General features: G+C 42.2%; 1 protein-coding gene across 11 annotated transcripts in view; it reads left to right on the forward strand.

Moving 5' to 3' along the window:
- mark3 (microtubule affinity regulating kinase 3) overlaps nt 1–27,751 on the forward strand; it is a 63,138-nt gene that overhangs the window by 31,936 nt on the left and 3,451 nt on the right. For 3 of the 11 annotated variants that reach the window (XM_022750029.1, XM_022750034.1, XM_022750031.1), the window contains exons 11-16: nt 4,019–4,131; nt 4,710–4,857; nt 5,505–5,722; nt 6,139–6,242; nt 9,431–9,703; nt 11,756–11,782. In XM_022750029.1, the coding sequence (XP_022605750.1) occupies nt 4,019–4,131; nt 4,710–4,857; nt 5,505–5,722; nt 6,139–6,242; nt 9,431–9,703; nt 11,756–11,782 (883 nt within the window). Of the gene's footprint in view, nt 1–4,018; nt 4,132–4,709; nt 4,858–5,504; nt 5,723–6,138; nt 6,243–6,805; nt 6,983–9,362; nt 9,704–11,755; nt 11,783–14,889; nt 14,970–27,751 lie in introns of all 11 variants that reach the window. The other 8 variants (XM_022750030.1, XM_022750032.1, XM_022750033.1 and 5 more) reach the window with 6 other exon arrangements.

A 27,751-nucleotide genomic window follows, 5' to 3' on the forward strand; every position in this document is an offset into this window, starting at 1 on the left:
TGAACAGGAGGGGGGGGGGGGGGGGGGGGTGAGCTCTTGCATAACAGAAGCTGGGGTTGGCTGTCGATGCACATGTGCCGGTGCGAACTCCCAGTCACCCAAGGAAGGAAGATGTAGAAGGCAACGAGAGAGAGAGAGGTCTTTATCTTTGTGAGGAATCCCCTGAATTCTAAATAATGCATGTAAAATGTTACATAAACCTTCCCCTAAATGACAAGCTGGTGTCACTCCAGGGGGAGGAGTGACATGAAATATTTACTGTGCTTTTTGCTTATTTAGCTTGTCGTTCTGAATTTTAACCATCGAGAAAATTCCAGCTTTGTGTCTGTTGTAGACGTGGAAGAAAGACAAAAGCCTCCTCAGGGGAAGTTACTGTGTGAGGCGAATCTCAATGCACAGTCATGAAACACATACTGATATCATTCAGTGGGACTTAGACATATGTAGATGTCATTATCTCAGATGTTAATTGTGAATAAACAATCCCTAAACCCATGTAGAAAGATCAGAAAAAGACACGTCGGAACTTCAGCGTTGTCTCATTTTTAAGTTTTATCGGTATCAAAATGATCCAAATGATGATGTCTATACATCCGTGGGTGCGTTGCAAACAGAGGCTGCTAATAGCTAATATTCTAATATGTGTAATGATGACAATTTTACATAATGTGAACAAATAGAAGATTTTAAAGCCTGTAGCTGACATTAACAACAGCAATAGCTCTTCCTCTCATAATGGCTTTAATTGTTTCATCATCATACCGGTTCCTAAATATCGGTGTTCGCATGTTTACATCTGTCAGATGAGGATGAAAACTAACAAATTTTATCCTGGTTGAATTTAAAAATGCAAAGTAGAAGTAGTGAAATACAAGGATGTGGCTCCGGACAGGATTTAAATCACAGGAGGAGCATTGACAAACAGCAGGTGATCACCAGCGCAGGTGATGTTAAAATCACCCCACCTGGAGAAATGAATTCAGTCCGAACGGGGCTTTCCACAGCGAAATGCTTTAAAGTGTCGTGACTTCAGGCAGCAGGGAAATGAACAGTGGCTTGAAAAACGGATGAGACATGCACCTTGTTATGTAAACGCGTTGGCAGTTTTACATGTTGGACCTCGTAACATTTCTGTAACGCTTCCAACATGGCCGCTGTCTGATCAACGTAAGAGCTGCAGGAGCTCAAGGTTCAATACATTAGAGAGATTAGATGAGAAATCTTGTTCTGCCTAATGAAGAGCACTGTAATAAATGTATTAATTAATTACCATCTCGTGGACACAGGAAATAAAATCACTTTATTAAACCAGGAAACACTGTGATTGAGCCGATCTTAAGTAGTTGAGAAGATTAGAGCTGAATTCATCAATCAACAGAAAATCAATCTGCAGCTGTTTTAAATATCATTTGTATATTAATCATTTAAGTATTTTTTTTTATTTTAATTTAATAATGCCAGAAAATTCCCAACTTTCTCTGTGTCAAAGATTTTCTTTCTCTTTTATGAAAGTAAATAAAATTTTTGGACTGTTAATCTGACAAAGCTGAAATCTTTCACTATATAGTGACCTTTATTTTAAACTTAACGATTAAATAATCATCAGATTAATCTATAATTTAAAATAATGTAGTTGCAGCTCTGTCTGTAAAAAACAAAAACAAAAAAACGGTTAAAGTGGAAAGTTATTAAAGAAGCATCATCATGCTGCAGTAGTGAACTGAGAGGCAGAGAAGTGTTGAAGAGAGCTGCAGGGTGGAGGTGAGAAAGATGAGAAAGGAGCGAGAGTAGAGATGGATGAGAACAGATGACTATCTCAGATTCTGCCTGGTTACAGCGGTGGAGCTCGTTTCTCTCTCTGTTCCTGCTCCGACTGACGTCTCTGAAGCCTGATGTTACACAGCAGTCGAGTTCGACTCACGTGTCAGTTTTCCAGCTGAAGCAGACTGATGCAGGCTTTGAAATCATGACGTGTTGAGTGTGTTTTTATTAGTTTAGTTAAATTTGTCATGTCTGTCGGAGAGAATTACTCCACGCTGGTCAGTAAGTAAAGCCGTTAACCCACTGAAACTAATGGCATTAGTATGGCTTTCAGAGTGTCAGTGTGATGTGATGATCAGGACGATGCCTGGGAGGCTCGTCCGACCCGACAGGAAGAAAATTCTCTCAGACAGGATGAGTCATTTTCATTTGTTTGTTCAGCAGCCGGACTCTAAACCAGCAGCCTGGGCAGAGACATACAGTATACTGGTCGGACTTGGTCAAGAAAACCATCTTGTCAGAGTCGTGCTGGTTACATCTGTTGCCCGGTAGCATCTGTGAGCGAAGGCACACGGCAGCCGGTTGGTTGACAGTGTAATAAAAAAGCTGTTTAAACTGCAGGAAGATGTAGACGTGAGATGAAGCGTGTGTGGAAAATTACAGCGTTTGAACTGCAGCAAAGATGGCGGCGGCGCTGTTTTGGAAAGTTGTAGTGAAGCTTCAGAAGTTAAAAACAGTGGTGGCTACTGGATGTACTGACTGCCAAGATGTTTTTATGGTAGTTTATAAACAGTAAATGTGACTCAGTGTCTTTCTTTTTGGTTATTTGACCTATACTAACCTTTAACCTTTTGTTAACCTAACATTACTCCTTTTTAAGGTCGGGTGTCATATCAGTAATGACCCGACTTCGATACTGATTCTTAATGAGACTTTTTTAGATACCAATTTTATCAAATCCATTTTAACAGAAAAGAAAATTAAAATACACATTGCTTTACGAATTTCAGTTTTATTTTGAAATCCGGTCTCTTTACACACTCAGACCTGTTCGTGTAGATAAACAACCAATCACCAGTGTTATTAGATCTTGGTCCAACCATGCTGCTTGCTGATTGGCTCACTGACGCTGATGAAATTTACTCATTTACTCTCTGATACCCGAGTTCGATACCCAGCCTTACTCCTTTTACATGATAGTGATTTCTTAAGTTTTTTTTTTTGATTTTAATGATGTAGAATAATTAAAAAACCTTTTGTTGTATCACATTCTGCACAATCTGCAGCTTTTAATTGATTTGAATTAAATTACTTGTTGATGATGTAATGACAGTACACAGCAGATTGTTGGATTCATCCAGTCACTCGTACACTTCGATCAGACAGTGAGGTTTACGTGGTGAAAACAGACGACAGTCTGCCGTGACAGACTGATTAACTGGCAGGAAATCGAAGCATGTTACAGGTCACTATGAAGCTTGTGAGTCATTTTAACACCTTCGCTCAGAGACCAGCTCCGACTCTGAAGATCTAATCTGAATTCCTTAGAAACGTTCTCCGCCATGTTTCAGGAAGTACAGTCTTTTTAAACATTGATAGGGAGAGTAGTGTGGAGCTGAAAGGATAAAAGCCTTCGTAGGATGCCTGATGGGACACACACACACACACACACACACACACACACACACACACACACACACACAGATAAATGTTTAAAGGGTGGAGCTGCAGCAGGAAACACTCCTCTGCTTCATGCTGCTACAAACGTGAGCTGGACGATTTGGGAGGGTTTCGTGTGTGTGTGTGTCTGTGTGTGTGTGTGTGTGGTGTGTGTACTGAATATGTGCTCTCTCACACACCCTCTGAAATCAACATCTTTCTGCTTCTGATTGGTGGAGGCAGAACTGGAGCGCAGGGGGCTGATTACCACTGCCTGACTCCTTTTACATGCACAAGCATTAATCTCAAGCCCCCAGGATAATGTATGAATAATAATTTAACTGCTTTGAAATGATTGACAAGTGATCTCTGGAAAATAAAACCAACATGACGAGTGCAGGTGCTGCAGTGAAGCTGTAGCATTATTATTTGTCATCCTCCGAAGCTAACACCCGTTGGAAATGTACAAATGTAGCACTAAAGCTTCAACTAACGATTCATTGCATTATCAATTCATCTATTGATCATTATCTGTGAATTATTTAGTTTGTGAAATGGGGGGAAAAAAAAAAAAACGACATGTCTTGTGTGTGTGCAGATGTGATGGTGGGGATGGGCTACAACCTGGAAGAGATCCAGGACTCTCTGGCCAAGATGAAGTATGACGAGATCACAGCCACCTACCTGCTGCTGGGCAGGAAGGCCTCTGAGGTACGAAGATCAAGCTGCTGATGTCGTCACACTTTATTTTTTTACGCAGGATCACCTCATCTTTACTGCCCAAGACAACAGAGAGGGGAGGAAATGTTTGTTTTAAACCTCCTTAATCAGAAATCCACTGAGGACAAAGGGGAACAGTTATTTTATATTGGTCGACCCATCTTCATCTGCATGGTGTGATCTCATGCTGCTGCTCAGGACACAGTTTGTATCTCAGTTTTAAGTTTCGAACAGAACTTGCAGATCGTGAAATGACCCGAGCTGGAGACAGAATGTAATTTGGGCGAAAGTAGAGCTTCTTAATTAATAGACATAAGATGTTCTCCACAGGTGCAGCCTCATATTATGAATCAGTGTAAGAAAGTTTGGAAAAGGCTCGTTTACACACAATCGCCCTAAAATAGCTTTAACTCCAGTCTGCTGTTGACCTAATTATAATTCACACTCTGAATTATCAGCGCACTGGCAGCCAGATTCAGTCTGAAGGTGGGACGTGTACTCAGTGTGTGTGTGTGTGTGTGTGTGTGTGTGTGTGTGTGTGTGTGTGTGTGTGTGTGTGTGTCCTCCAGCTGGAGCCCAGCGATTCGGCCTCCAGCAGCAACCTCTCTCTGGCCAAACCGAGACCCAACAGCGAGCTCAACGGCCAGTCGCCCTCCCACCTCAAAGTCCAGAGGAGCGTCTCCTCCAACCACAAACAGAGGCGTTACAGTGAACAAGGTGAGGAGGCCACTGCACGTTTTAAAACATCAGTATCAAACATTTATTGTTTTACAGTAAATGTGGCGGCATTATTTGTTATTTGACACCTTTTAGCAGCTGTGATGTTATTTCTCAGGACACACAGCTCAGACTCTGCTGAGCCTTTCCCTCCTAATAAAGGTTGGTTTCTGTCAGTAGCCTGTCGTCAGGCGGATAAAAGCAGTTAAATCAAACCAGTCACATGGAGGAGGCACTTTCACCTCTGGCTTATTTGCACAGCTCCATGCTGTCCACTGTGATATAATGCATTGTCAATAACCTCAGTTTGTGCTGCTTCCTGTCCGTCAGATCTGCAGCTTAAACAGCAACACGTAGAAGCTTTTAAGCTCCGGCTGTAACGCGGCACTTCACAAGCGTTGTTCACCGCGCCTTTAAGGAACACTGTGGTATTTTCAGTCTTAGTTATGTATTTTTCGGACATGAAATGGCAATATTGCAGTTTAACAACAAGATATTCGCTCATTGACGCAGTTCAGTTGAGCTGCAACAAATAGTTATTTTTATGATCAATTAGAACATAAAGTTTAAAAAAAGCCGCTTCGGGTACAAACAGTGTCTCTGAGTCGTCCGTCACACGTCGTCTCCCTCTTCTTTTCTCTCTGTAGTCGGCCAGAACGTCCCTCCGGGGATGGCTCATCCAAAGCGGAGTCAGACCACCACATCGGAGAACAGCGCGAAGGAGGACGGCGGAGTCCAGCTCCGCAAACCCAGCACCCCGGGGAGCCGCGGCGCTCCGCCCTCCAGCCCTCTGCTGGGCAACGCCAACAACCCCAACAAGGCTGACATCCCCGACCGCAGGAAAGGCGCCACCACCGGCCCGAGTGTGAGCTACTTTATCAGCAAATACTCATTTACATACAGTTTGACGACCCCGACTTCAGTGGCTCCTGCTTTCTCTCTTTTCTCTAGATATTTTTTGTTTCATAAACACTCATTATTACTGATGTTTCTCCTTCAGTCCACTCATCCACACATCCAGTCTCATGTTTCACCTGTAAGACACATTTAATTGTCTTTGTTCATCGTCTGTGATGTGAAGTTATCTGATTTCCACACAGTCAGAGAAGTGAAAAGACTCAGGAGGAAAGGTTTTAAACTGACCGACATTAATTCTTATAGTCGTCATGTTGCTATTTCAAAGTCTCACATACATTTATCAAATATTTTCGCTTGAAACGCACAAACTAAAGCGTTCTGTATTGATGCAGTATCAGACAAGCTGTTTCCTTCTCGCTGCAGAATAACGCTGCGTCGGCAGGGATGACCAGGAGGAACACGTATGTCTGCAGTGACAGGAACAACACGGACCGCCTCTCCGTCATTCCCAACGGGAAGGAGAACAGGTGAGAGGAGGAGGTTTTCTGCCTTCGACCTACTTGTTGTTTCAGGAGCTCGTCTTTAATGAGATCATTGAGCCTGTACATTTTTGTGGGTCCTGTTATTGAAGCTTGTATGTTTATTTTTTCCGTTATGGTCTAAATGCTATTTTAGAATTTTTTTTCAACCCAACAAAAATCCCAAAATCCTCCCTATGATCACGAATGTGGTCAAATTCAAGGCTTGTAAATATAAATCAATACAAAAATATCAGCGTCAGCCTTTTAAACTCAAACTGGTTGAACTCTAATAACAGTGTTTTGACTTTTAGGTCCAGATTCTCTCATGTATTGTTAAAAGAAAATCCAGACAGGATCCCTAGACCATATTTCCTTTGTTTCACTCCCTTATTTTATTTCTTTCTTTTCCTTCTTTCTGTCTTATATTTACTTTCCCTTTTTCTCATCATCGTATTTTTCATTTCTGCCTGTGTGTTTGTGGTTTCGGGGTGGGGCTGTTTTTTTTTGTTTTGTTTTTTTGTTTTGTTTTTTTGTTTTGTTTTTTTGTTTTTTCGTTGTGGCATGACCAGCATGACTGAGATGGCTTGTGCCACTAGCCCCTCCTCTGCCTTTGCGGCCGCTGTGTTCGGTGCCTCGTCCAGTTCGGTGCGGCTGAGGTATCAAACCGTCGGCCCTTTGTACGCTTGCCAGGCAGGCTGGGCCACGCTGCCCCACTCCTACTACGCTCTGGACTACTGCTCGCCCAAGTAAGACGGCAGGGCCTCCAAACCCCCCTGTCTGTCTCTTCTCATGTCTCAGCCCCTGTTTGGCCCCTCGCTAACCCACACATCCAGCCAGCTTCACACTCTGTAACACCCCAACTAAACCATGGACACATTTCCTGCAGAGACCAGCGGCGATCGTGTGCATCCAACTTGTTTTTATGGTGTCGGTGTCTGAAATGTTCATCAGCTGAGAGCGGGTAAAACTGAAGACTTTTGTAAAGATGAACTCAGATAATTCATATGCGTCAGTCAAAATATGTCACCTTCTTCTTTTCATTAGTTTCCTGCAGAATTAGATCCTGTGTGAAACACTGAATAAAGAGTTGTAAGTTACACCAAACACATTATCTCAAGGCACTTTACAGGGGAAAGACAAGATCTCACAGTGTTATGGGGGAAGAGAGAGATGGACCAGGAACAGCTGTATATACTGTTGATTGTTATAGTGAAAATAATAATAGAAATATAGTGTTATCAATAATAACAGCAGCACTTAGGAAAGTTTATTTTATTGGGAGAAACGTCCCATAAACAGCTGAATGTTAAAATCCCCATGGAGATATTCAGGTGTGATGTCCGTCAGTGCAGCAGCTGAACGTCAGAGTTTTACACAGACTGAGTTTTATTTCAGACACTGATGAAAGTGGAGGCACAAGTAGAGAAAAATATGTATCCACACACTGACATCAAGCTGCCACGCTTTGACAGACGAGCATTTAAACTCTGTGTGTGATAATATTTTTCCATGTTTGCATCATCCCTCTGCCCACCACACGCCGGAGGACCTCTGGCTCCGCTGCAGACATCTGCAATAACAAACTGTCTCAGCTCTGCTCCCGATCTCCATCCTCTGTTTTAAACTATGACCCCTGATCTTCTCCGTCTGGATCCCTCACCTGTTCGTCTGCGACTCGATGGCCGAGCTCCACCGCTCTCCGCTGCCCCCCCCCAACCCCTCCTCCTGCTGCCCCCAACACCCTCAGACCATCGTCTGTTTTTTGTTTAGACTCTAACTGATCAGGGACACAACTCACTCCTCATTGATAAGAGCTTGATGTCCAGGGTGGGAATTAACAACAACTGGATGCTGGTTCAGCTCCAGCTGTTAAATCTCTCTCTGGCTGGTGAATTGGAGCAAAGAAATGTTTTATTTCGAAATGTCGCGGTCCTGTTTCCACTGTAGGAACTTTACCTGCAGTTTGAGGAACAATCATTTTGCAGTGGCCCAGAAACTTTTGAAGGTCAAACACACAAAGCTTCATCCAAACAGTAAACAAGCATCAGGTTCTATTAGAATCAACATTAGGATGATGGATGGACATTTCATGTGGTGTTTATTGAGGTTTTAAAATAAAGTTATTTGTTGTTTGACTTCCCCACCACTGCAAAAAGAGGATGTGCGAGGATAGTCAGAAAGAGAAGACGTCATGTGATGGAGAGAAAACAAGAAATGAGGAGATGGAGATGATATGTAGTGAAGGCTACACAGACCCAACAAATATTAATCTTATTAGAAGATATTAATTTCTAATTATATCAATTGGGTTACATACTAAAGCAGAAATTAAAATGTATGACTTTAGTTTTCTGCATTTCTGCTGTGCAACATTCACTTAAACATTAAAGGTGGCGTATCAGTAATCGAACAAACAAATTTTGCATCTCAATCATTTTTTTTATTGGGTGGATAAAAGCCACTTTATATTCGTCTTTGAGTTTCAGCCTCTGCGGCTTCGTTCGGTTGAAAACCAGCGTTTTAAGTTTCATGTCTATAGGTAAAATATTTTCATTGCAAATTGGAATTTATTTATTTTCTATTAGACATAACGGTACGTTTCTGCCATTTAAAAAAAAAAGAAAAAAAAAGTGTAACATCTTAATTTGATCTCGACTCAATCCACCAGCTGCTGAGATTTACATTTGTCTTGATTATTTAATTTCACGCCCTGTTGACATCTTAACACGCCAGATTCATTTTCCTAAAAACCCATCATGGCAACATTAGAGGTCCATGTAGGAGTAACAAAAAACTCTTGGTCACTGTGAAGAGAAGGAGGGAAATGTGATGAAACCTTCTGGAGGGTGTTTCCATCGCAGTAGTTTACTTGTGTACCTGCACTTTGCTTCTGGATCAGTTGCAGCAGCTTTTTGACATTTTCTCCTGAAACACTGATCAGGTCTGGTTCTTATCTGGGAGATGAAGATGATAAGATGATGATGATGATGATGATGATGTCTACCCTGTAGTTGATTGAGTCAGAGTCTGGTAAATCATTTTAGTCATACTGCATTTATTTGTGAATAAAAGATTTCCTACACTGGTGCAGGTACAGTGAAGTACACATCTGCAGTGGAAAAACAGTTTCTGAGTTTAAACCCTGACGACGTCGTAACTTTTCCCACTCTCCTTCCTCCTCCGTTCCGCCCCAGCAGCGTCGCGGTGTCGCCCGGCGGCCAGAGGAACCCGGTGGCGTCGACCCACAGCATCGCCAACGCCACCACGCCCGACCGACTCCGCTTCCCCCGGGGCACCGCCAGCCGCAGCACCTTCCACGGGGGCCAGCTGAGGGACCGTCGCACGGCCACGTACAACGGGCCGCCGGCCTCGCCCACCCTCTCCCACGATGCCACCCCTCTCTCCCAGACCCGCAGCCGTGGAACCAGCAACCTGTTCTCCAAACTCACCTCCAAACTCACCCGCAGGTAGGCGCGGAAACACCACGGCAGGAAAAAAAAAAACGCCACGGGGTTGGGGTTTAGCTCCTTTTCTGTTCAGTCAGTTTGAAGAAGAATCATTCATGTGCACCTTTCCACGACTTCAGCACTGAAATAGAAAGCAGATAGACTCCAGCCCTGCTCTGTACAGTATAATCTCCTGTGACTCTGTCTGTTCCAGTTAGAAACCAATCAACACAGTGCCTTGTAGAGTTAGGATGATTAATTACATGCTGGGGGAACACTTCACTGTCCTGTACGATGTGATTTATTCTTAAGTCTAAACTGTTTATCTGTCACTGCCTGGTTGCCTGCCACAGAGAACTGAAACACTTTGAAATCTGTGATGTTATGGTCCAGCAACCGGGACAGAACCGGTACCTGGACCATAATACCACAGATCATTCTAGTCCGTTGTAGTTATGTGATTAATTAACAATGTTTGCTGGTAATTTTCTCGTATAATATTTACGATGACATCTTTTCACTCAGCATAAAACCTTTAAAAATTAATTATTATAAAAAGGAGAAATAAAAGCTTCAATCCTCGTTTCCTTTGGTCTAAATCAAAGTAGAAAGTGACATTTTGCATTCATGGTGCATTCAGGTTCACACTGTCCAAGCGTTTGAAACAGAAGTCAGTGTTTATCTGTGTAACCACAGGACCCGAGTTCTTTAGATCTCAAACATGATGAATATCGACAAACAGGTAGAAAAAAGACCAAAAAAAAAAAAGTGGCTTCTTGTTCTTGGCTTCATTTCACTCAGTGCTTTTCTTTTTTTAAATGAAAACCTGCTCTAATGCTAACACATGGAGTAGGACTCAACAACAAAAAACTGTTTTAACTTTTTTTATTGATAAGGAAAATATCTGCTCTGCTGATGTGTTGCCACGGTTTTCAAATGTCTAACGCACCGGGAGGTCTCCATCTAAACACTTCCCACGATCGGCAGAGAGATTAAATACTAGTTTAGCTTTTGATTTTTTTGATTTTTTTTTTTTTTATTAGAAAATCCTGTGGTTGGTCTGGTCTGACACAAATGTGCCAAACAGGTTTAGTTTGGTTCTTTCAGACTGGTGTGAAAACTGGTGTGGACTAAACCACCAGACCGAGAGAAGCCGATAAGTGCGACTCTTTTCTGGTGAAAGCAAAGCAGACACAGGATTTATAATTATTATTATTAGCATCATTATTATTACAGGTATGAATTCAAAAGCTAAACTGCTATTTAAAACATATCGCCATGTAGGTGTGAGGATTTTCTCTCATCAGTGAAACTGTGAGAAGCAGTTTGTCGAGTGTGTGTCGACCACACAATACACTACCGCCCCCCCCCCCGTAATATATTTTATCGACGTCAGAAGCGACACATATCTAAACGCATCAGGTTCAGTAAAGTGTAGCGTGACCTGATGTGAGTCACACCAGTTTGATTTCCACTCACAGATCCATGTGGTGCTGTGAAACTTCATGTTTGTCAGTGTGAACATGAATCAGACCAAAAGCAGCAGCAGCAGCAACAACAGAACTTTATTTCTTCTTCTTTGGTTTGGACCAAATGGACTTGAACACAAGTTTAGTGTCACCGTTTCCATCCAGCTCCGGAGGAACAGAACATTTCTAACTGTGAATCATTGGCGTTTAGTGTAATTAAGCCACTTCACGTTCGTGCCTATTATCACAGTGGGAATTCCCAGTTTTAGATTTGTTACTGTATTTGATAAAAACGTCGGACACACATTTTCTCTGCATGAAAAGTCTCTGACGGCGGCAGCCAGGCCAGCGGCTTCACTCCTGCAATGACTGACCTAAAATGAGGAATTGAAATCATTTGATAACCAATGGAAAAAAAAAAAAAAAAGAAAAGATGAATCTTCCCTTTCACTGTTGATGATTCCAATCACCCCATTTTTGTTCACTCATTCAGACTCCTCATGCCTCCCCTCCCTCTCCCTCCCTCCCTCCCTCCCTCCTCTAACCTCCTCCTCTCACTTCTCCTTCACCATTTTCACTGTTTCTTTGTCTGATTCTGTTGTAGAAACATGTCATTCAGGTTTACCAAAAGGTAGGACTCTTGTACTGCCTTTTCGCTCTGTGCCAAAAAAAAAATAATAATAAAAAAAAAAAAAAAAATAACGTGAAACAATGTCACTGAGAAACTTCCTGTGAAACTCTACAGACGCGTGGGGCTGCTGGCACTGAACTAACACATCGCTTAGCAGAACAAAAAACTCTCTCTGGGTGCATTTACACACACGGGTTATAATCAGATTAATGTGATCAGATTTGTGACATGATTTCTTTTACCCCTGTAATCCAAATTAACACGATCTAATTTATCGATAGAGCTAGTTTTAGTTGTAAAGGATTAGTTCGACATCAGGGGAAATACGATTCTTTGCTTCCTCGCTGGGAGTTGGATGAAAATATAAAGTGTTGTGCGCGGTAAAAATGAAGCTGCAGCCACAAGCACAAAGACTTGTAACAAGGAGCAGCAGCCGTCCTGCCTCTGTCTGAAGGCTCTTGATTTAACTAATGACATGTAACGTGTTAATTAGGCGCTTGTTAGCTTGTTTCGTTACCTTTGGACAGAGCCAGGCTAGTTGTTTCCCACTGTTTCCAGCCTTTATGCTAAGCTAAGCTAACCAGCTCCTGGCTCTTCTTTAGGGCGACCTCGATCTTCTCATCTAACTCTTGGCAAGAAAGCAAATAAATGTCAAACTATTCCTGTACAGGGGGATGTAACGCAAAAAGGAAGAGTCCATAAAAAACATATGTAATTTGTTCTTAATGTCTAAGAAGAGGAAGCTGAGTTTTGCATTAATCGGGTTTTAACGTGTGTTTCTGTGTGTGTAAACGCACTCACTGGCTGTGGTTGGTCTGAGTGGATAAAGGCTGATTGGGAGAGCAGCCCGGACTCCTCGAACAATCAGTCGATTAACCAGCAGCAACGACAGAGCAGCTTGCCACTAATCAATCGCCAGTGCATGCATGGGGTCGCTTCTTACAGCTGCCATTGATTGTGGTTTGTTTTCTCGCCACAACGATTGTTGTTAACGACTGATCTCTCTCTCTCTCTCTCTCTCTGTCTCTCTCTCTCACTCTCTCTCTTTGCTGTTGAAGCTGCACATTTTTTAGACGGAGCTTTTAACGTTACTCTGCTGCATTATTCACCATAAAACAGATTCTTATTTTTATATATTTTTTTTATTTTTTAACTCTCTCTGGCTCAGAAGTGATTTTTCTCCTGGCTGTTAAAATCAGGAAGGAATCACGCAGGATGAGATCGAGGGGAGAAAGTGTCCGAGCCACAGAGAGCTATAAAAAAATAAAAAAAACTGACTTGTGTTTGTTGTTTTGTAAATACAGCCTCTGTGTAGATCGTCGTGTTTGTGTAGAACTTGGTTGGTTTATCCAGTGGGTGTTGTGTTTCGTTGTGCTTTGCTGTGCATATACTTTAACAGCTGTAGTCACTTAAGTTTAAATATCTGCTGGTCGATACTTTTGTCCCGTTTCTGTTGTTTGTTGTGTTTTGGGAAAAGGTTGTAGGTATTGATCAGGTTTTCTGGGCTTTGGTGAATCATCTTTAAGAAGAACTGTGATGATCCTCAGTTCAACTTTATCCAGGACATGACAGTCATCTTGCCTCCATCAGGCGTCTGAGGTCGTTAACGGTTTCCTTTTTGATCAGTCATGTGACTCGTAAACCATCATAAATACTGTAAAGTATACAAAACAATATTACCATGGTAATCTTCACAAAATCGTATTGGATGCAGAAAATTTACAGGAGAAATACAAATGAATGAATATGAAAAATGAATCTTAATTTTTCAAAACAAAACGGTAAATTCTGAACTCTTTCAAACTAAAGTTTTGAAAACAGTTGTTCGCTTATCATATAAATAGTTGTGGTTTCATGTGGGTGCTTGAAGGAGTCGGGTCAGTGTCAGTTGAGTTCACCCGCTGATGGGGGTCAGGGTGTGAAACTGATCCGTCATCAGACCAGGACACTGATATAAAACCAAACAGACTCTTTTTGAGTGATTAGATCGGCGTGATCGAACCGTTCTCAGTATCAGCTGTGGCCTCGGAGCAGCGCAGGGGCTTTGTGGCCCTCGCAGGGTGCCGTCTCGAGGCTCAGCAGCGCCCTCTGGTGGCTGCTTTGTAAACAGTTTTCTTCCTTTGGCAGCAGCATCATCATCATCATCCTCCTCCTCATCATCATCACCATCCAGAGCCTCGTGTCTCTCAGCTCTGGTGTCATGTGTCATCACAGTCCTCTCATCCCACTCTGATCACCTCACTTTGGTTTTGTGTTTGTCCTCATTTCCTACGGAGCCCTGAACCTGACGACACGTAGGGAAATGTTTTCAGACGAGTCGGAAAATAAAAACTGGAGACACACGTAAATAATAGTGTAAGTTAAATAAACAAAATGGAGTGTAAAAGGAAACGTGAAGCTTAATACTTTTCCTTTAACCTTCAGTCAGTTTGTAAATAAATACTTTTAACTTTTTCCTCCAATCAGTCGATGAAATCAATGAAAACTTTATTTATCTTACTCTTCTGTTTAAATTAAACTAGTTCAACTTATTTTTCAACGTCTTCATTGTCCTGGACCAATCACTGCTCCGGACAACAGTTATTTTATTATCGATTAACTAGCTGATCATCCTCCCAATTAACTGTTTAATTAGAAAGCAGCGGAAAATGTTGAAAGCAGTTTTTCATCCTGTTCCCCTCAGGATGATTTTTAACTTTGATCCTCTTACTTTCCACAGAGCGCCACCATCAGCTCAACATCTAACTGACTGACTGGAGGTTAGAGGAAAAGTATAAAGCCTCATGTTTCTTCTTACGCTCTTTTGCAGTTATTTAATTAATGATATTATTTATTAATGCATTCAGTTCTTCTTCTGGCTCGTCTGAAAAACCTTTTACCACGTTTAGTCAGTTTTGAGCCTCCGTACGTTTCTATAAATCTCTCATCACATTTTTGGGACGTAACAACAAGGAGTTTTAATCATTTTCCTCCTCTCAGGACGTTTTAGGTTCAGTCACGTCCCGCTCCCACCTCCACTCCTCTCCTCACAGTTTGTGTGTTTTTGTCTTCCTAACCTTCCTGTGTCCTTTAACCTTGACCTCTTGCTGCTCTTCCTCTCCGCCTAGGGTCAGTATTGACCCGGCCAAACGGCAGATGGCCAAAACAGGGCCTGCCATCCCTTCTACCCAGGGAGGAAAGACCCTTAGTAAGTCTTCTGCCCTCCAGTCTCTATCAGCCTTTCCTTCCTTCCTTCCTTCCTTCCTTCCTTCTCGTCATCCTTCCATGTTTTTTCTTCTTTTTAGGCCTGTCATCATGTCATACATTCAGATATTCTTTCCCTCTTTCTTTCTTTCTTTTTCTTGTCATGTGTCCATTGAGAAAATTCGCCGTCTCCTCAGATTCCCGTTTTTTCTTTCAGATTCAGGAGCAGAAGATATAGAGAGTTGTAGGAAGATGAAGATCTAGAGTAAGGGGCTGTTTCAATCCCTCAATCTCTCCTCTGAGACAAAAGTGTCAGTTATGTGGAGGGACTCACCCCACCCCCCACCCTCCCACTCTCTCTCTCTCTCCCTCACCCCCCCGCCCGCCCTCGGTCTTGTGATTTTCACAGCCTCTCTGGCCGACCCAGGACCTGCTGTCGGTCCTGTCTGTTCACTCGTCCTCCTGTTTGTCAAGTCCCTCAAGCTGTCAGGAGTTTGGAGTCACTTCCTCCTCCACCCGTCCTGTTTTTCTGTTCTCCGTCGTGTCAGAGGAGCAGGGAGCTTACTGCTTATTGCTTTTAATCTAATCTGCTGTGATATTACTCAGACATCTTCCTTGTGAGTAGCGGTTCAGACTCTGCACTGTCTGTTGAACAGTTTTACCCAGTTTAAGTCACTGCAGATGAACATAGATGCACATTAGCACCTTCTCTTTTGGTTTTACTTTCCTTAGAGAAATTATTCTTTTCTTGCAGCCCTGACAAGGAGTGAGTGATATGGATAAAATCCTCTCGGAGTGTATTTTTTTTTTATCACAAATTTACTGCCACATCTGTTTATGGATAAAATAACCAGAGGAGCGATTCCTGGCACAACTTCGCCTGCTACCAGTGCGCATGGAGAAGGAACATAGTCTGAAGAGGTCAAAACTCCAGCAACACAAAACTCTAACTACACAGACGTGTGTGATTTTGTCTGACTGATCAGATTTAATCAAAGTTCTTCATCACATCGATGTATAAATCAGTTAAATATTTAATTTTGCAGATCTTGACCCCAGTGGTTGATGCAGCCGATCTCAAGGAATTATTTAATTTTCAGACTTTGAAATGAGGCTTGAAGAGAAGTTATAAAGTTGAATTTATACCCCAGGACATAAATGATGCAGGGACAGCAGCCTGGACATGTGTCAGTGGAAGGTGTCTTGGCAGAGTTGTAGACGGCGTCATTATTACTCACCAGGTCCCGACCAGATTCTGAAAACAGCTGGGAGACTAAAGGGTGTGAGATATTCTCCGTCAACATGTCCCCGGAATAAAATCAGGCAGATACAGAAGAGATACTTGTAAGAAGACAGATAAGACGGATGAGGGGAACAAACACTTTCCTCCTTCTTCATCAGTTTTTTTTTTTTTTTTTAAATGTCCTACTCCTTCCAAAATATCCCACAGTTCATCACACTGCCAGTCCATTTGAGCTCAGCCTCTTATTGATCATTTTAGCAACAAACATCAGAGACACTTAAAGTCCCTTGTGTTCCATTTTTATATAAGCAGTATACAAACGTCATGTAGTCGTACGTTACTATAAGGACATTTCAAGTTCTTATTAATGTCCAGGACGAATAAATCTTGTTTGAAGACATATTTTATGTCATTACAACTTTGTTTTACCATATTTTCATTCATTATCTGTGAATACAGCAGCGTACAGTTACAGGACTTCTGCTGAGCTGCCGAACATGTTGCTTCAGTCACAAGGACAAATGTTTGTCTGGGAACATTTGGTTTGACTCTTAGAGCCCGAGTCTCCACCAGCTTCCTGTTGCAGGGAGCGTTTCCCATCTGCATCGACCCAAACAAGCTGCAAACAAGTGTGTGTGTGTGTGTGTGTGTCGTACACACCGGCATCCACATGAACAGGCTGAACACACGTTTTATCTTCATTTTAATGAGCATCGTGGTCGTAGCTTTTTCGTAGTTTCCAGCGTTGATGTGAAGTAAACTATTTAATTTAAAGCTCAAAATCCCTTTTTTGATTTAGAGACAAAAAAAATATTAACAATCAAACTTTAAAATAAAGTCACACAAAAAACTACAACAAGCAAATTACAAAAACAATAAAAAAACATCTGGAAAAACATCAGGTAATAATGATTTTAAATTGAGCTCTGCAATAATAATAAACTAAACTAATTTTATATAAAAAACTAACAAATTTATGTTTTTTTTTTTTCCAGATGTAATTTGTAACAAGTTATAGAGCTTTTAACTGCATCTCATGGTCTTCCTCAGTGAATTGATCGCATACATTTTTTTTTTAAGTGTTCATGACAAATTTCATCTTAAGAAGACCATGAGATGCGACTGAAAGCTCTGACAAAAGGGCAGTAGATGTTTCTTTTTCTTGTCAAAATAGACTTTTATTGCAGTAAAGTGTTTGTGTGATGCTTCATGACGGATTTTGAGTTCAGATTTGTTGTTTTATAATGTCAATAACGGACTTTAATATGATTTTCATTTACATATCTCATATTGTGATAGAAGTTGTTAGAATATTTTAAGTTTAATTTTAACCATATCACCCACCCCGACTTTAAAACCACGTAAAAAAGGGAATAAAAGGATGAAGCTGTGGAGGTTTTTGCAGTTCAGATATAAATTTAAACAAGTTTTTTTGGGGGGGGGGGGAGTAAAAAAATATTGATTATATGATTATGAATGATTATATATATGAGATTCTGGTGCTGCACTTTCATCTCAATCCATTTAATAGTTTTTATTAAAAAATGTTGTTTTCCATTTTCACATCTAAAGCTGCAGTTAGAGTCATTAAGCTGCTGTTTCCGTCGACACACTCACTAGTTCATGAGATGCATTTCCGTCTTGCTCTGTGTTTAAAGGTTGTTTTTCTTTCTGTCTGCTGCTGTTGGTTTCAGTTTGGGATCACTGTCACTCTTTATTTCCCTGTCTCATGACTCTTCACTGATCTTAATGGAAGTAAAACCTTCCATGTCTTTTTTTGTATTGTTATTTATTGTTTTTGTTATTCGTTCTGGCGCGGTGGTGTCTTCGTCGTGCAGTGTTTCACCTCTCGCTTCTAATTACACGTCACATTATTCTCTTTTTAATTATCACGTGAATTGACTCTGAAAGTATTTATTTTCTGATCCGGTGCACAATGCCACATTCTTTTTTTTTCAGTGTCATTTCTCTTTTTCCTCTCACTCCCTAGTCCCGATCACTTTCTAAGCGCCTCAAGGTCTCAACCCGAGTTGAGAGCAAAACGGGAGACTCTGAGGCGGCTCCAAAGGTGAGGATTCACCTGTCCCCCGCCCCCTACACAGCCCCATCCCCCGCCACGTGACTTCCAAAAATTGTTGTGTCCACCCGTTTTTTAAATTGTAGGCTTCGAAGTTTTGTCCTCCCCAGGCTCTGCTTGCCCATCCCCCGTTGCTTCACGCGCCATACCTCCTCTCTGCCTCTTGCGTCTCTCCCTGGGCATGTTGAATGTTCTATCGGACGATTGGCAATTTTGTCTGTGCATTTGACTGCATTTTCGCCCCAGCTAGCCTTGTGATTTTTATTTTAATCTTTATTTTTTATAATACGTTATTGCCTGGCACTGTCGCTCGTGTCGCTACCTCTGTTAGGCATTGGCATGTTTGTGTATCTCTTCGTTGACAAAATGCTCCTAATACCACCAAAAATCTGCCCGTTGAATCCCAGCAGCATGGATGTGGCTAGCCCCCCAGGTTGTCCACTAAATGCATACATCCAGCAGACCCAAAGTTTCACGTTTTGTTGCAGAAAATAAATACGATAATACGAATAGTTCATAACCGCATAAAGGTCACATCTTTAAAAACTCTTACAAACTGATTGGTGACATACTTCCAGAAATCACTCAAAGACCGTCTCAATACATCAATGCGGTGGTCTCAAAAAATATTTTGTACAAAATTGGACTGGCGCAAAGAGTTCTTTTCCCTCCAGGATACTTGTGCCTAGCATCTCCTGATTATATGATTTATTCATTATTGGGTCCAATGCTGGCATATTTTCTATGCATGAAGTGGCCTCCAGTAGACATTTTATAATGAAACATAGTTTCAAACGTAATGTCATCAAATTGGCTCGATTTTGGTCTGACCAACATCCCGAATTTTGCTCTAAAGCTGTAGTTGACATTTAACAGAAACACTATTAACTTAGTAAGTTGAGGAAGATAGAATGTCAAGTAAAACATCCTGAGCTCCTGATGATGGAATATAATCGTCTAAGTTGTCCTTGATCTGTTCCTTTGCTATAAAGTGTGAGGAGTTCCATTTCAGACACCCTGATACACGAATCTCATACACTTGTGGAAAGGGTTTAACAAAAACGTGGCGTCTTCTGGATCGACCCAGAAACACCAGGAAATGATAAAAGTTGTTAATGACCCATCTAGGTGTCTTCAAAGACAGCTCGGGGTTTTTTAGTTTTTTTTGTTAATAAGAACACTGTGCTTAGTGTCGGAGCAGGCTTCCAAAAACTCATAAAATGGTAGACAAGCTATGCATATATAACACTGATACACATCGAACTAAAATAATAATGAATTTGTAAAGTTAAATTTAATTAAAATAGGCAGTACAGCTTTTTTTTTAACCTCCGAATAAATAGGTTAAAAATATAATAAAAAGTTTAATTAATCTTTAATTTTTCCCGAATCACTCAATCGCGGTGATTTATCCATTTATTTTTTAATCTCAACACTAATGTATTTTTCTTTCCACAGTCTTTGATCACTGTTTTGAAGACTCGTGAGCTCCCGTCCCTGTACGTGAAGTATACTGTTTACAAACTGGGATTCAGAAAAGTGGTCTTGTGTGGAAAACATGGACATTACCACGCTCACAATCGCAAATTCTCTTCTTTATTCTTTTTACATCTTGGCTGTGCGCCTGGCTAGGTTTCAAGCTATTCTACCACTGCTCTTGAGTCAGTAAACTAACATACTTTTTTCTGTATGCCAAACGAATTTAACATAGATGGTGAAACCAAATGGTGCTGCATGAATCTCTACCGTCCACCAGACCCACCTGCTTTAAAAACAAAAAAATCAAACACCAAACTGCAAAACAAATCTTTGCAAAGGCTAAACAACACTTCTCTGTTTTGTCACATCTTACTCCCGACAGTCGCCAATGTACCTGGGGAGTCAAAACAGGGGAATAATAAAGACAGTACAACCCCCGCCTCCCTCAGATTCACTTGGAGTATTGAGGAACGATCACGCAGACTCCACTGCGAGCCCCTTGCGAATACTCATGCGGGAGATCTGCGGAAGGTGCTCACGCCACAACTCTGCGATGCTACCGAAACAGCCAAGACGAGTTTCCTGTTCTTTGCGTCCACCGGGGACGGCCGCGAGCCCGAAAACCTTGGTCAGTGGGAGTGGAAGGGCGGTTATGGCCAAAGCTGCCACCGTCTCTCCTCAACAGGCCGTCAGGTTCAAAAGGATATCCGGATCATCCATCGCGTATTCAAAATTAAACTTGCTTCCCAAAGTTGCCAACGAGTTTAAAGCCTATGAACAAAGGGGTATTAGATTAGTATTACATATGATATATCTTAGAAGTATTGTAAGCCCTGTACACATCATCCCAGTAGCAGTTTCCAAATGTCTCCTTTTTAAACAAGAATACAAGAGCGTCATTGGAATATTATAGAATTGGTATAGACGTTGAAGGCTTTTGGCAATAATTCAAGCTGAGATTACCATACTATATCTCAGTCTATTCTGGTCTCACACGCGGGTCGACAATTCAATGAGTTGGAATTATTGGATTGTGTCATGCTGCTGAATTTGTGGAACAAACAAAAAAAGCATTTCTCTAGTCCTTATTTATTTCCGTTTTTTCTCTTCCTGAAACAAGGAAAAAAATAAAGTCTAGGCCATTTGTTTTCAAGTGTAACATAAATGTATCTTACCTTTCAACACAGTTCACTGCAATACTCATTTGTGCTTCTTCTTTGTTTCTTTTTTTTTCTTGAGTTTTTTTTCTCTCTTTGTACATTTACGGTTAAAAAGTAGAGATGACGGGGTCCGTGTAAGACTGCCCACATGGTTAGAGTGAGGGGTCATCATGTTCTCAATTCATAAGTGTCCCGTCAACTTGAACGTCCTTCGTGTCCACGATGATCATTTCTTGTCTAGGGCAACAGTTGAGATGAAAATATAAAACTGTGTAGGCAAGTGTCTATATTCGATATTTATGAATGTATTAATGTTTAAAAGAAAAGTGACCGTCTTCTTTTGGGAGAAAAGCAGGTCCTAGATCTTTCTATATTGAATTACCTGTGAAGGTATCAAAGCCCACCTCCAGTCCACAGAGAAATGGTACACAAGGCCGGTATGTCAGAAACTGAGGCCTCCAAAGCAGAGGATGTAAAGACTTCTGAACTTGTGGTAATCGCTCACAACCACACAAGGCACCAACGGTTCGACCCTCCCAGACTAGGCCCTGCCTCTGTTGCTGATTGAGATACACTCGACTGTTGTATCAGAGGCGCACACAGACGGAAGCCTGAGGAGACTGTAACACTTAACTACTCGGTTTGGAGATGGTTTTGTGTTCATAAAACACACAAAATATATCTTCTTATGGATAAACATTTCAAAATAATCAAGTCACAGGATAAGAGGAACGAGATGGGAACCCTTCACCAAATAAATCATCAATAAATATGGGCTTTGATGACATATAAAAACTCTCTTAGCATAATTATATACTGCTTAACTAAAAAGGAATAATCTTCTTTATAATAAGTGAATAACTATGACAAAGCATCCTGGAAAGTGTGTTGGCAGGTTCTAGAAATTAATGATGGTTTTAAGGCTTTCAATTTGATGGAAAGACATTTTTTAAACATGGTAACATTGCGCTTCCAAATAAAAGAACTTAAACGCGCCCAGACAGGATATAGCTCAGTTCTATACATGTTTTCGTTTTCCTCACCATGTTTCATTAGGACTGCAAATCACGAACATTAAGCCTTTATAATTAAGAAGAAGCCTCTAAGGTTAAGTGCTTTATGGAACTAGTTTCTGTTGAGTTTAGATACCACAGTCGTCACGAGCAGGTTTCTTTTGGTAGATAGTGAGTATTTCTGGTTTAAAGTTGATGTTTGGAAGTTTTCTAAAAAAGTGCATTATTTTGATTTTAGCATCAATCTGTTAATTGTCCTTGTCGACTACAGCTAGCACAGGAAGATCCAACTTCATACCGCAGAAACCTTCACTACAACAAACTTTGTTTGGACATTGTCTGAAAGTGTGGGGGCACAATAGATTTAAAAAAGTGGTCAAAATTGGAGCGAACGCTGCAGCCTCCTAGCAATTACCCATAATGCAACTGAATAGCACGCGCGACGCAGCGCTATACAGTAGGATCCTGTGTAAATCAGTGTATTGCCGCTTTAAGGCATATATGCATGTGAAATTGGATAGTGCTTTTACTGAACATCTTGACAAAAGATGTGTTGCATTCACTGACGACGTTTGTCTCTCTCATCTTGTGGGTTTGGAGTTGCAATATTGATTTACTTTGGGGATAGCAAATGTGTCTTGTAGGACGAATATCTAGGAACAGCGAGAGTGGAACAAGAGGTTTAAGTTCACAGATGAGTCTTGTAAACTTGTGAAGGGTTGTGATGTTAGAACTGGTAGCTGCTGGTTTGCTCTTAGAACATGTGATAGAGAGCAGAATCTTAGAACTTCTTCACATATTTCGCATTAGAATACCTCGAGTCAACTCATTGTTTTCAGAGGCAGAAAGCAATATAATAGAGCTCGGTCGCTCTCGACTGGGATGGGAATATTTTGCACATGATAACCGATAAGAAGTCCATTCCAGGAATCAAAAAATTCAACTTCAACGCAGAACTTTATTTAATTTTCAGAATCGCCATCTCACTTAGCATGGAACATTTCATTTTAAATAAAACATTAATCGCAAACTCTGCACTAATCCGAGTGCATTCCCATCGACAAGAGTGCAACCATTTCTCACTGTGGTGATATGCAGACTTAGAAGGAGAGATGGAGAGGGGGAAGAGGGAGGGAGAGGGAGTGGCAGAATTAGGAAGGGGGCAATGGCGTGGGGGTGGGCGTCAGGGGTGGCTTTTGACTTCGTGGGCGGAGCATCATGTCTCACGGACTGGCCCTTCTCCAGCTTCTTCTCCATCTCAATCAGGACGCAGCTTGATTCCATCAACTCACCATCTGCACCGGCTCCACCTCAGAGAGAGCTTAGTACAGATCTGTCAGGTTATAAGAAAGAGCAGCTGAGCTCCTCGCAGCCGAGAGACCCGTGTCCAGCGGCCAACGGTGGTCAAGAATGCAAACAAAAAACTTAATTACACAGACCCAGGTTCAGTGAAGGCGAAGATCGCTAACGTCCCGAGGGGATTAGGAGTACAGAAGCTAGTTTAGTCGTAGGAGGAGATTGTAATGGAAGGCCCAACTGCTGGATGAAAGCTTCTTAATTGTATCTAACATAATGTACATTCCAACTTTTTGGGGAAAAGATGCTTTTCACTGACCCCTTAAATTAACAGTTTAAATACAGAAATACAAATGCCTTAATACAGGCGGTCTAAATGTTGAATTTACTCATTGGATGCGAGGCAGTAGGATTGGCTACTAGAGGTAAAGAAATGTGCAGGTTGTTGTACCTGTTCCACGTTTCCTGGAGCCTCAGCCTCTTGAGAATCTCCCAAAGTGTGCAATGGTTGCATCATATGTGTGGGCAGCTTCACGTGCACCACGTCTGACGCAGGCCAAGTACCAGGCAGGTTGGATGGGCAGGTGAGTGACGTAGCCCAAGTGTCTTCATTTCCACATGAAGGCGTGGACCCTCTGTTCTTTGACAGGGTCTCAATCTAAACACAAGAGAACCAGGCTGAGAAGTGTTGTACTGTGTTATAGATAAAGGGTACAATAAAAGCGCCGGTAATTTTACACTAACACTGATGTTGACTGCGTGTAGAACACAGCACAAACCTCCCACGACAGATTTAATGAACTTGTTTTTAAAGACATTGATGAAGGGCTCCTGTTTCGCTGCCAACCTTGGTGAGTCCGGTGGGCAGAAGCGATTGAACACTCATTTCATGGTTGCCTCTTATTCTGCATAGAGATCACCACTTCGGCAGGTGGTACCTCCTCACCGTTCCCCCCCCCAGGAAGATGTCTTGTTGGTTCATGTGTGCCTTAAGACGCAAGCAGAAAAAGAGGAAATTCAGCTTCTTTCAAAATCTAGCTCTACTGGAGCCAATGGAAAAGATTTTTACAGAAGGTTGGCTGACATGGCACGTAAAGATAAGCCTCACCAGATGCCCTCTGGCGTCAGGCCAGTCACGCGCCATCCTGAGGCCAGCAAAGAGGAGGGAGACAACTGGCTCTTGTCGAAACAGGTAAGTGGTACCGCGATGAGCTGCTGCCCTGCTCGGCATCTGTCCATTGTTCTTTACCAAGGGCACGCTCACGCTCACTCTTCCCTTCAGGTCTCCGCTCAGAGAGGCCTAGAGCTGCAGAAGAGGAGATACAAGTTTTAATCACCATACAATTGTCAAAAACTAGAGCAGATGCAAAACTAAGTCTGTCACTGCCAACAACAGTGCTTAAGCCTAGGTGAGGGAAAACGGTTTGACAGATTAGGATGTACTGTGGAGCTGAACATTAGTTGAACTGAAATAGTCAGCAAACTATTTTGGATGATTAATGTATTAATTGTTAAAGTCGTTTAAGCAAAAAAATTAATAATTCCTAAAACGATCAAGAATCTTTTTCTCTTTTCTTGCTTATGTTGTAAGTAATTGGGCCTGATTAGTCAAGTAATTTGAAGCAGTGTTTGAGTTTGCCGCAAGTGGTGTTCAGTATCAGTGTGTAAACAAACAGCTGAGCTAGTTTTTTAACAATTACTTTGTTGTGGCTGTGCTATGGTTTACTTGCCCATCCAGCTACACTGGGGCCACTGCAAACTAATGAATTCACGTTTGGCATCTAAATCGAGGCCACAGCTTGCTACTGCAGGCTTTCCTTACATAACACAATCATGTTCAGCCTGGAGCCACGCGTCTCTCATTCTGTCTGGATGATTGGGCTTTCAAGATGCTGATGTCAGTCGCCAGTAAACCTCTGCACGTCACAATGGCAGAAGCAGAAGCAACCTGCATTGTCCAATATTAACTTTCTTCGCGAGTTGCCAGGGTTAAAGGGTGGCTCTTTACCTTCAAGGGAGAAGCTTCTCAGGATGGGCATGGACCCACAGCACACGCCACTCTCCGCGCTGCGCTGCTGCCAGTGTGTGGCAGGGCAAGGGGGGAACCCGTTGCCGGACACTGCGTCGCTGATTCGGGACACGGGAGCTCACGACCGCTCAGTCCTCGCGCGCCGTCGCACGCCGCCGTCCGTCACCTACCGCGCACATCTGAGGATGAACATAGCAGGTAGTTTCATGTTCAGGTTCCACTGTCACATATCAAGTCCTGGCTGAAATGATGGACAGTGAGCTGCAGTACCTTCCAAGTTGTCGGAAGTGAGGTCCAGCCTCTTATGCTTGTCTGTGGGTTTTGGTATCCTCTCATGTCTGTTCCTGGATCACGTGGGTCCAGCAGCTCTTGAGAGACCTCGTATGTTCCTCAGTCTCGCAGCGACACAGATTTCAGGCCCGACGAGTCATAATGAAGGGTGGCTCTAGCACAACAAAGTTTGGACAGGGGTCACAGGAGAACAATGGACCACAGTGAACGCACAGACAAACTTACGATCCTCAACTAACTAATGTGCTGAGTGGTCATCGGGTCTCAGGATGGGACTAGTGTGGTTACCTGTAACGGATGGATTCCCATCCCACTGTTGAATGACCCACCATCTATGGTGACAGCCGTTGGGAGTAGCCCCGCTCTCTCAGCATTTCCTGTTACGAGATAAGTCTGGTTAAAGAATATTTGGCCATCGGGTTGTTGTGCTGACTGAGGATCTGGGTAACTTCGTCCTCAGCTGACAGCCCTCTTTCAGGGTCAGCTTGGCCATAGTTCTCAGAGCTAAACAGAGACATAGTGTCTAAAGGTGTTGAGGTCGAGCAAAGTTCACGTTGCGTGCTAGCCTATCTTCAGATTAGACAGGTATGTTCTACCTCAAAACTTCTCTGAATGGTTTAACTTGATCCAGGCATCAGGAGAGCCCACACTATTCCGTCTGTTCAGTTTGCGTGCAGCTGATATTTTGCATCAAACAAACTGTCACAGCTGTAATAAAACTGCAAAGCATCAATTGGATTATCAGCTGGAACTGCATTGCAATTACATTATGCAACAACTGGGTAATCTTTTTACCGATTTATGCTAGTAAGAAAGCTGGGTAAATAATTGCTCTGATAAAAACGGAGGGCCCTTTTTTCGAGGAGGAATGACAAGGAGTTGCTCTAACTGTATCAGGCGCTCTCTTATGTGATGTAAATGTGTGTGAATAGTTTAATTCCCCGTCGGCAAGGTCACAGTGCAAAAAGCTGTTTAGTGTTCCCACCGAGCTCGAGGAGAAATGAAGCACAGAGCGCCGCTAAACGCGCCATCTAAGCGCCGGTCGATCAAGTGCAGAAACAGATCGGTTGTATGCGAGCCGAAAAGCCGCTTTGTTTTTTTTACCTGGGGTTATTCAAAACCCAGTCTGAAAATGACAATCATCTCAGAGTAAATCCAACCCCTGGGTGTACTGTTTTGCTTCCTACAGGCACCCCTTCGTAAATAGCAGGAGTCAGGACCTTGGCATATTGATTGTTAGGTGGTTTTGCTGAGAGTCGGGAATCTCTTGAGCTCCGAGCGTATTTCATCTCATCTGGTTGTGGCGTGTTACCGAAGGCATGAGACTGATCACCTGGGGTCGGGAGGATGGAGGGAAACCAAACAGGTGAAAAGCAGACGAGAACAAACTGACAGCTCGCTAGAGTGGGAGACAGTTGACATCAAAGTCTACAGCTCTTCCGAACATTAACAGATGTTAAATTTTAACCTTACTAAATAAGTTATAACTAAATGCACTTAAACAGTGTAAGTATTAGCTGAAGTTGAATACTAAACGTCGCCTGAATCGCATTTAGCGACAGTGCAGAAAATGTGCGGGTTTGGGCAGTTGTAACTTTTTCACAGAGGACAGACATGTTTATGGATCCGTATCTTTTATATATTATTTGCATAGACACTACTCCATAGAGTTAAATTCAATCTAAGTGAAAACGCGACGATAATTCAGTAAGGGCCAATATGACTCCTGTCATGGTACCGACCTCTGCTTAACGTCCAATCAAGAAACGTGGAAACGATAAGAGCTGTTCTTCTGTGTGTACGGGAATAATCTTGATTTTAAATGAATTTCCTTACCTGTTGTTGACGGCTTTGTGGGACTACTACTCACTACAGGGGTAGATAACAAACGGCCCTATTATTTCCTTTCCGGCCGGATGGAGCTACAGAATGAACCGACGTGTGGTGGCAAGCAGTCTGTCCCTCATGACTCATGTCGTCCGGTTTGTGCACGGAACCTTGAAAAAAATAAAAACGGTCTTTCTTAGAGAATCGTAATTTTATGAGAGATCTCTGCTCCTCCCTATTGGTACTTTCTATTTTGTGTAAGTCACACCATTCATTCAATTAGGACAGCGCTGTTCGCTCCAGGTGGGGTGACTCCTTCTACCGAGAGTTTTCACGAAGTATACCCCAATTGCCACACTTTTGACACGAAT

Source organism: Seriola dumerili, unplaced genomic scaffold, assembly GCF_002260705.1.
Source record: "Seriola dumerili isolate Sdu_G_001 unplaced genomic scaffold, Sdu_1.0 BDQW01000149.1, whole genome shotgun sequence".
NCBI lineage: Eukaryota > Metazoa > Chordata > Actinopteri > Carangiformes > Carangidae > Seriola > Seriola dumerili.